Source organism: Dioscorea cayenensis, chromosome 4 (genome assembly GCF_009730915.1).
Source record: "Dioscorea cayenensis subsp. rotundata cultivar TDr96_F1 chromosome 4, TDr96_F1_v2_PseudoChromosome.rev07_lg8_w22 25.fasta, whole genome shotgun sequence".
Classification (NCBI taxonomy): domain Eukaryota; kingdom Viridiplantae; phylum Streptophyta; class Magnoliopsida; order Dioscoreales; family Dioscoreaceae; genus Dioscorea; species Dioscorea cayenensis.
The window spans coordinates 4,461,373-4,470,835 of record NC_052474.1 but is presented as its reverse complement, the minus strand read 5'-3'; the positions used below and the strand labels follow the sequence as shown (position 1 = coordinate 4,470,835).

The following is a 9,463-nucleotide window of genomic DNA, read 5'->3' as shown; positions in this document are numbered from 1 at the left end:
TTTTAACTTTGTAAAAACTTTTTATCTTAATTAAGACACTGGGTCATTTCCACCCAAAAATCCCACTTTAGAGTTTATAAAAAGTTGATTTTCATGCACAATATGGTCATAATCTTTTTATATAATTTAAAAAAAATGAAGTAATTAATTTATTTACAATAAAATAAGTGAAAAGCAAACATGAAAAAGTGTTTCTAAGCCTTGGTCTTGGGAGCAAGCAAAAGATAGTTCTTATTTTAAATCTAATGCATTCATTATCATCATCCACATGCACTACATATCAAGAAAATGAACAAGAATTTATTTAATGAAAACTTGTATGTATCACAAGTTCCATTCTTATCCACCACTTGAAAACTTAACCTAAAGAAAACAACACATTCAAACATGAGAATTCTTTTTACAGAGAGCTGTTCTTGTTTGAAGAAGCTAGTCCATCAACTGGACCTCACTAAAACCCACACCAAATACTAACGCTTAATTCATCTTCAAGCTGAAGCAGCTGCATTGCAAATTGGAAGGTCCTTCTCCAAATTAGGAGGAGACTTAAGAATGGGATTGTACTCAAAGAAGTTCACAGGCTTGAGATCAAAGCTAGAGTATACTGTGGGCATGATGGGGAAGTCCTCCTGACAGGGGACATGGTGGAACCCTAACGTGTACCACAACACTATATCCTTGTTCTCTATTGATCGGTCCCTGACAATTTCAACTTGCTTTTAATTTAGATCATATCATTTATAAACTATCCATCAATATTGACAAAAGAAAGTTCATATAAGTTCGAGTTACCTGTCAGACCAAACAGCAAGTGTGTCCTCTCCTTTGCTCTGGTACACAAAGACACCACCAGCCCATTCCTCACTTTTGTTATAAGGAGTCACCCATAACTAAAAAACAAGGTAACAATGGTCCAAATAGTCAGGTACTTTATCAGCCAATCAAAGAGAACCTCTCATGCATGCTGTATATTGATGCTGACTTTTTTTTTAGCAAAATCCTTGTCTTTATGTTTAAAAAACTATAGTCATTATATATCTATATATATATATATACATATGAAAGCACTTTCACATACAGAGAAAATCAAGGTAAGAAGAGAGAACCTGATTGTTTGTAAATGCAGCCCTTAACTGAGGAGGGTCCTGAGGATCCATCAAGGTGGCCGCTGTCCCAGCAGGAACCAACTTATAACCAACTGGGTTCCCAACTCTGGTGAGTTTAGACGGGTTCACAACATGCAACTCCGAAGGCTGGTACAAGTTTAGCTTGACCTGAGCCTCCTTCTCAGACTTGGCTACGTGCCTTGTGGCCTTGAGATAGCTTACTCTCGGAGACTCTTTCTGGTCCGTCTCCTCCCTCTCCAACTTCACCTTCACAAACGAGTTCTCGGAGCCATCCACGTCCATATCAAGGTGGAAGGTGATGTAGTGGTCGTGTATAACTCCAACCACATTCTCTGATAACAGAGTCCCGTACATCTCCTCGTTCTTTGGAACTTGGTTCATGTTCACGTACGGCGTTCCTTTGACCATCAAAATGCCACTTAGTCCCGCCTATTAAAAACGTACATGGGTGTCTTGTCTTTAGTTAGTTCATCTACTTAAGATTATGTTTATTCTAATAATGGCATGATTTTTTAAAAGAGAAATACATGTCACTACAGTACATACATACTGTATGTATAAAACAGGGTAAATATATAGGTTACGTTCAGAAAATGAACGGTCAAATCTGTGCATATGAAATAATGAGCCAAGGTAATTGTTTTATGTGTTGGACCACATATGATCGGTTTTCTATCATATTCAGGGCTAATTTTATCAGAGTTTATGTCACCAACATAATCTTCGTTTCATGTGGAAGACAGAAGGAATCTTTTGTCTTAAGATTCATATAGAACTAATGCAAAACACGAAATAAATATTATTGTAAGTTCCCTTGGAAAACGTTCTTATAAGACTTAGAATAATGTTCACAGATTTTGATACTGTGTTGATGGATAATTTACTTGATCATTAGTTCGTGTTTTGAGGTCTCTATATTACCCAACGTTTGCGTGCATCATTAAATTAAATAATTGCATGCATAATTAAAGCCTTTTAAATTTTTAGAGTATTATAAGAACCTCATAAAAATAAAATAAATATATAAATTCATAAAAAAATTTCAATGAATTCAGTAATTAATAATTTTTTTTTTACAAATATTACCTTAAAAAATATACAATCAATAATATGCCTTAGAATAAAAATCAGGCATAGTAGTCAATCTTTTAAATGAGAAAATACAAATTTTGGTTTTTTATATGAAATTCAGAAATATTCATATAAACTATATTTTTATCAGAATAAATATTCTAAATTTCCTTAAAATAAAAAACATAATCCGCCATGCCGCCTATTACCAAACACCTAGACCTCTAAGGAGAAGCCTCCTGTGAAAACGACAAAACGGAATCCAGCCAAAAACCACCGAAGAAAAAGAGATGGATGAAACAAAGCAAACCTTGACTCGGATAAGCCCGTCTGTTTGGAACTCCCAATCCACTATGTAATCATAGTTAGCCACCGATGCTGCCATCCTAGCCACCAGCGTCACCTTTGGTCTTGCCTCCCTTATCTGCTCAAAATCTCTCGCCATTTAAAAAATAATAATAATAAATAAATAAATAAAAATAAAATAAAAATAGAAAACCAACCCCCATTCCAGTGATTGGGCTCTCCGAGTGCCGCCAACCAATATCGCCTCCATAGCTCTCAAACAAGCACACCATGTTCTGCCGCACGTATGGCCGTCCATCCGCAGCCGCGAAGACCCCATCCATATACTTCGCGTTGCGAGGGCAATCATTGAGCGGGACCAACGGCATGGCCTGCAACCCGAATCCATACTCACCCGCATCCATATAAGTCTTGAAATACCACGCATCGGTCGGGTCCATGTACGGCACGAACAACTCTGACGTGAACCCTTTGTACATCACCCTACGTTTCTCGCCCGTTTCCGGATCCGTGACCCGGACCGCAGACACAACCACACCCGCCCTCGGGTCCGGTTTGAGATGAAACTCCCACCCGGCCCAACGCACGACGTGCCCGTTCTCGATCTCGAAACTCGGTCCAGCCGGTTGTTCGAGGGAGATCGGGTTGAGAGGTTTGGTTTTGTGGTTGTCTTTTAAACTCAGTGAGTCGAAGCGGTACTCGGTGCCGGAGGACTTGGGGATGGGAATGTCCGGGGAGACGTCAGAGATGTGGACGACCTGCTTGGTGTCTAGGTCGAGAAGGACGGTGAGACCCTCGATGGGGCGCATGTAGAAGTTGGCAGTGCCTTCGGCTGAGTAACACTGGACTTTGATGAGTCTCCGGTGTTCGTCTTGAGGGCCGAACCAACCTGAAGAGATGGGGAGACAGGCGAGGTCGGAGAGGCGGACGCCGCGGCCGAGGATGGTGGCGTTGAAGTTGGAGTCTGAGAGAGGGGCCCAGCAGGCGCTGTTCATGTCCTCAATGGTCATGGTGGGGTAACCGGAGGAAGGTAGAGGGTTGCTGGTGATGTTCTTGGTGGAGAAATCGATGGTGAGGGAATAGGATGAGTTGAGGAAGCGGATGATGGTGGAAGCATGGCGAGGGGGAAGAGGGAGGCCAGGGTGCCATGAAAGAACCACAGGCTTATCTGGTTCTTGAAGGACGAGGGAGTGGATGATTAGAGAGGAGGGGGAGGAGGAGAAGGGGTGGTAGGAAAGGATGATAGAGCGGGCTGTGTTGATCTCTTGGATGGTGAGAGGGTCGAGTGGATGATGAGGGACGTCGGACTCGTGAGAACTTTGTGATGAGACGGTGGTGGTGATGGTGGGTCTTGGACGGGAGTTGAGGACGGGACGGAGAGTGGAGGAAGAGTTTGGGAGATCATGGAGATAGGAACGGGTGGAATGGATGAGGAGGAGAACGAGGGCAGCCAAAAGAAGGAAGAGAAGGCGAAGGAGAGACCTGGGTTCCATTGCTCCTTCTCAGTTTGTGCTGCTGTTTGATACTTGGATTGGTTATTTACTTATTTATTGGAGTGGAGGTTGATACTATTTTGTGTTGGATGTGGGTCCTGTGGGTCCCACATGTTTTACACTCAAACCTTTAGTCCCACATTGCCTAGTGGAGAGAGTTGCTAAAGAATTCATTGCTATAAATACATGCCTAAACCATGAACCAAAAACACACACTTGCTTATTTCTTCTTTCATATTCTCTTTCTTCCGGGTGTGCTTTTTGCGTGCCTGGAACCGGGTGTGTTTTTTACGTGCCTGGAAAACCCAATTATTCTGTTCTCATTCTGTGGTTCTTTGCCTGAACCTTGTGGGTGCGCTTGGGATATCTCGACGCCAAACGTGCTAGGCTACGAGAGTTCTTCCTTCCCGGGTTAGTGTATCCTGCGCTTGGAGTGAGGCCAGAAAATCCTGCACGAGGGAGGCCAATTCAGCGTTAGGGCAGTGCTTCCGCACGCCTACCCCAGGCTGGAAATTTCTAACTATTATTTTTGAATTATTATATCACTGTGATTTTGTATTATAGGTTTACAACTCTTGTTTATAGTATTTGCATGCTATTCAGTAGTATATTTCCTACATTTTGGTGGTGAATTTGAATACAACTTTGTATGTTTTTCTCTATAAGTGGAAAGCAAGGATAGAATATCAGATGTTACTTGTATTGTTGTATAGAGTAATAAATAAATTTCTATTGAAAATATTTGAGTGATTTTTATTTACTAAACTTTGTGGCATTCTTGTCTACCTTTAACTTCATGTTTTCTTGTCTGATGTGGAAACTCTTTTTACAAAGAAATATATTATAAAAATAGTTATTTATTAAATGCTTGTAAAAGCGGTCACTGATATGACCCGAGTAAAAGGAAACAAACTAATTTTAATCAATGAATGGAAAGATTAGATTCTTTTCACATGGTGCCGTTGAGAGGTGTATCAAATTCATTAAATTCGTTTATCAATTTAACTTGCTAAATTATTGGTAGCTGTTTAAATCGCTTTGAAAAAGAAAGTATAGTCTGTCCCGCATTTTAAATAAAAAAATTAGTAAATGCATTTGGCAAAATGGATGAATTTATCAATGTATATATATAATATATCTGTGATTTATATTTTTTTAATAAATAAATAAAACGATACTCTAAAAGGAAAGCCAAATCTTAATAAAAAACAGTTAAATTTAGATAGCTTATACCTTATAATTTTTCTTTAATTTTATACTTTTATTAATTTATTTATTTTTATAGATATAAAAAAATTATATTAAAAATATGCATACATATAGAATTATTAGATCAATATATAATGAAAGTAATGTGAATAAATTAAAAAATCATTGATTTATATAATATATTATAATTATTATAGTCTGTTCAAAAAATATTATATTTAATATACAAACCAGAAAAGCAGATTCTCTGCTCGCTTTGAATTGCACAAAAAAAACAGATCAAAATAAATCAGGGGAGAATAAGTTTAAAGTATGGATTCCGCAAGTGATTCCACAATTTGATTTGGAGACGTGGACAGTGCCAATTGAGAAGTTCAAGTCATTAAGACACTCCCTCTGATTGTCTTTTTCTGTGATTGCCCGTCTTTACACTGATGCATTATCTTGGATCCATAGCCACTAAATTTGTCCTCATTACTCAAGTGGACAATGAATTATCTTTTAACTTCCACTTGGTCCTCCGCCCTGTCCCGCTGTCCGAGACAGTCATGCCCTTTCTTATAATTATTTTGGCTATTGCCTATTGGTACTTAAATAAATAGTATAATATCTTAATTGGTCCTTTTACTTTTCTCTCTCTTTTTTTTTGGTCCTTCTACTCAGAAATGCTCCCGACTAGTCCCTCTACTTTTGAAAATGTGTCCACTTAGTTAAAAATGCTCCCAACCAATCCCTCTACTTTTAGAAATGTGCCCACTAAGCATTTCTGAGTAGAGGGACCAAAAGAGAAGAGAGAGAAAAGTGCAAGGACTATTTTGATGATTATATCTAAATAAATAGATCTTCTGATTTTTTTTTGCTTTTCCTCGCATCTTGAAGTTTTAAATAATATAATATTTAATTTATTATTATTATTTTCAAAGTCATATATGGATCGTGTTAAAAACATGTCTTCTTGGAACGGAGTGAGTGTATTTAAATAATTAAGGGTGTGTTTTGATACAAAATAAAAAAAAATATGACATAATTTTATTATATAGAAAGTGTAAATAATTATTATAAAAATTATGGCATATTTTATTTCTATAAATTTTTGTTTGGGTAACAAAATAAAAAAAATATTATAAAAATTATTACATATTTTTTTTCTCATAGAATGAGTGTTTGTTTTGCATAATAAATAATTATTGCATAATAAAAATAGCTGTTGGATTATAAGCGTTGGTAATTAAAATTTGAAAAATAGCCATTAGAATATAGTCATTGTAAATATAGCCGTTATCATTTTCCCTATTTATAATACACAACATGATTTATTTACATTATACACAACTCGAAAAAATTCATAGTTGTAACCATTGTTTCACTATGGATTCCTTAAATCTTTGGAAGGAAAAAAAATGAAGAAGATGATCTACTCATGCTCAGCAATTGGTCAAGAGAATGTCCAACAACTTCCAGAAATGTAGAACATCACACATCCATTCTTACAGCATATGTACAAGAAATTCTTCAAGGTCATGAGTAATGTTGCAAAAGAGAATTTCGTATGGAGCCTTATATATTTCAAGCATTGGTTGATCGTTTAAGAGAATAATCTCTCCTCTGCAACTCAAAACAGACAACAGTGGAGGAGCAACTAGCAATGTTTATGTACACTCTTGCTCATAATAAAGAATAAATCAAAAAAAAAAATTAAAGAAGAAAATGAGAAATCCACTCTTTTCAGTAGTCAGGGCAGATGTGTGTCTCCAGGCGGTAGTTTTCATCTGCCCAATGCTCTCTTTTCTTTTCTATTTCTGTTCTTATTCTTTTTGGGTCGTATAAATCTCGCATTTGGTGAGGCATTAGTCTGTTTTCGTTGTTTTGTTATTTTTTTTATTTTTTATTTTTGCAATGTTTGTTTTGTTTTTTTTTTCAATAAAATTATGATTTATTCATATTTATTAAAAAAATAATGAGTAGCACGATAAAGAAAAAGAACATGTGAAATATTTAAATATTACATATATTTTTTTATTCTTATTTTGCCATGGTTCATGAAACCTTAAACAATTTAACCAAGAGAATAACCTGATTTTGATAAAATAAATAATTTTGTTAGACAAATATTAATTACAAGCTAAAAACATGGGGTAAAAGACAACGTTGGAAATGAAAGAAGTGACTTGAGCAGATGATGATGATGATGATGATGATGATGATGAGAGGATGGAACATGGCAAGGTCTCTATGTTGCACCTAAGATGTTGTATTAGCCCTTTGGATTTGACACAATTTTATTTTTATTTTTATTTTAAATAAAATCATGATTTTGTTAAAGAAACATATAGACAAAAATGTAAACAACCTTTTTTTTTTTTAAAAAAAAAACTAAACAAGGAAATAATGGAGACAGATGATATAGAAAAGTGGAAATTGCTAAAAACACCCCCAAAGTTTACAATATGCACAGATTCTCCCTCTAAATTTGAATATCCATAAAAACCCCTTCCTTTTGAATACAATGATTTTTTAAACCCCTAAGCATCTAATAGTGATTGATAGAGTTAATTTGGATTTTTTTGGACAAAATTGTCCCTTACATGGGAAGTTGTGGCAAGTGTGACAGGGTTTGACTATAAATTCTTGGGTGTAATGAGTTTCTATTTAAAACATGAGTCTTCTGTTTAAAATATGAGATTTCTATTTAAAATATGAGGTTCTGTTTAAAAAATAAGTTTTCTGTTTAAGAAATGAGTACATGCATTACTCTTCATGCGAACCTAAATTCTTTTGTTTGTAGTTATAAGTTTGTTTGTAGTAATAATGTAATCATGCTAACCTAAATTTTTTCCCACAAATTTATTAAATTTTTAATGTAAATATCGTTATCTCCATATAATAAAGAACGACTATCTTTATGCTTTGTTTGTCTTTGTTTAACTATCGATGTTTCTGTTTAATATATTGCGTTTACGTTTAAAAAATTGCTTAAATATCGTTGTTTTTATTTAAATATGTACGAGAGGCCAAGATTAATTGGTTTTTATACCCATGATTAATTTGTCATGTAAATATTGGTTTTTCTGTTTAAATATCAATATTTATGTTTAAAAAATGAGTTTTCTGTTTAAAAAAATGAGGTTTTTGTTTAAAAAATTAGTTCTTTGTTTAAGAAATGAGTTTTCTATTTAAAAAATGAGTATATGCATTACTCTTCATGCTAACCTAAATTTTTTTGTTTGTTCTTATAAGTTTGTTTGTAGTTATAATGTAATCATGCTAACCTAAATTATTTCCCACAAACTTATTAAATTTTTAATGTAAATATCGTTATCTCCATATAATAAAGAACGTCCATCTTTATGCTTGTTTGTCTTTGTTTAACTATCGATGTTTCTGTTTAATATATTGCGTTTACGTTTAAAAAAGTGCTTAAATATCGTTGTTTCTATTTAAATATGTATGAGTGGCCAAGATTAATTGGTTTTTATACCCATGATTAATTTGTCATGTAAATATTGGTTTTTTTTGTTTAAATATCAATGTTTCTATTGAGTACATGCATTACTTTTCATGCTAACCTAAATTATTTTGTTTGTAGTTATAAATTTATTTGTAGTTATAATGTAATCATGCTAACCTAAATTTTTTCCCACAAACTTATTAAATTTTTAATGTAAATATCGTTATCTCCATATAATAAAGAACGTCTATCTTTGCTTGGTTGTCTTTGTGTTTAATATATTGCGTTTACGTTTAAAAAAGTGCTTAAATATCGTTGTTTCTATTTAAATATGTACGAATGACCACGATTAATTGGTTTTTATACCCAGGATTAATTTGTCATGTAAATATTGGTTTTTCTGTTTAAATATCAATGTTTCTGTTTACAAAATGAGTTTTCTGTTTAAAAAAATGAGGTTTCTATTTAAGAAATGAGTTTTCTGTTTAAAAAATGAGCTCTCTATTTAAGAAATGAATACATGTTAAAAGAAAAGGAAAAAACAATGAAAAAATGTATGCAAAAAAGTTTAATAAGCCGTTTGGTTCGTGGTAATGACATATTACCACGTAATGAGATTACCATAGTAATATGAGTGGGAATATTATATAGTTGGGAATATTGCGGTAATTTAATATAACTATGTTTGGTTGGAAACTCTTATTACCGGGAATAGTTCATTACCGTGTTTGGTTGTCATGGTAATTAATTTGTTAAAATATAAAAAGTTATAAGATTACCATGGTAATCCAAGATAGACACCAAATTTG

General features: G+C 34.3%; 1 protein-coding gene across 1 annotated transcript; it reads right to left on the bottom strand.

Annotated features, from left to right (window-relative positions):
- Positions 1-278: 278 nt before the first annotated feature.
- On the bottom strand, positions 279-4,055 carry LOC120258552 (primary amine oxidase-like). The gene is made up of 5 exons (XM_039266009.1): positions 2,702-4,055; positions 2,509-2,622; positions 1,107-1,556; positions 793-890; positions 279-699 (listed from the first exon to the last, which is right to left on the bottom strand). The coding sequence occupies exons 1-5, from the start codon at positions 3,995-3,997 to the stop codon at positions 489-491; spliced, it is 2,169 nt and encodes a 722-aa protein (XP_039121943.1). The 5' UTR covers positions 3,998-4,055; the 3' UTR covers positions 279-488.
- Positions 4,056-9,463: the final 5,408 nt, after the last annotated feature.

Bases quoted from the DNA above. Each gene is read 5' to 3' on its own strand.
- LOC120258552 (XM_039266009.1), bottom strand. From the start codon at position 3,997: ATGGAACCCAGGTCTCTCCTTCGCCTTCTCTTCCTTCTTTTGGCTGCC. The intron at 2,623-2,701 runs GTTGGTTTTCTA...GATTTTGAGCAG, and splicing joins GCCCAATCACTGGAATGGGG to ATAAGGGAGGCAAGACCAAA. The intron at 891-1,106 runs GTTCTCTCTTCT...CTTGTTTTTTAG, and splicing joins CTGCATTTACAAACAATCAG to TTATGGGTGACTCCTTATAA.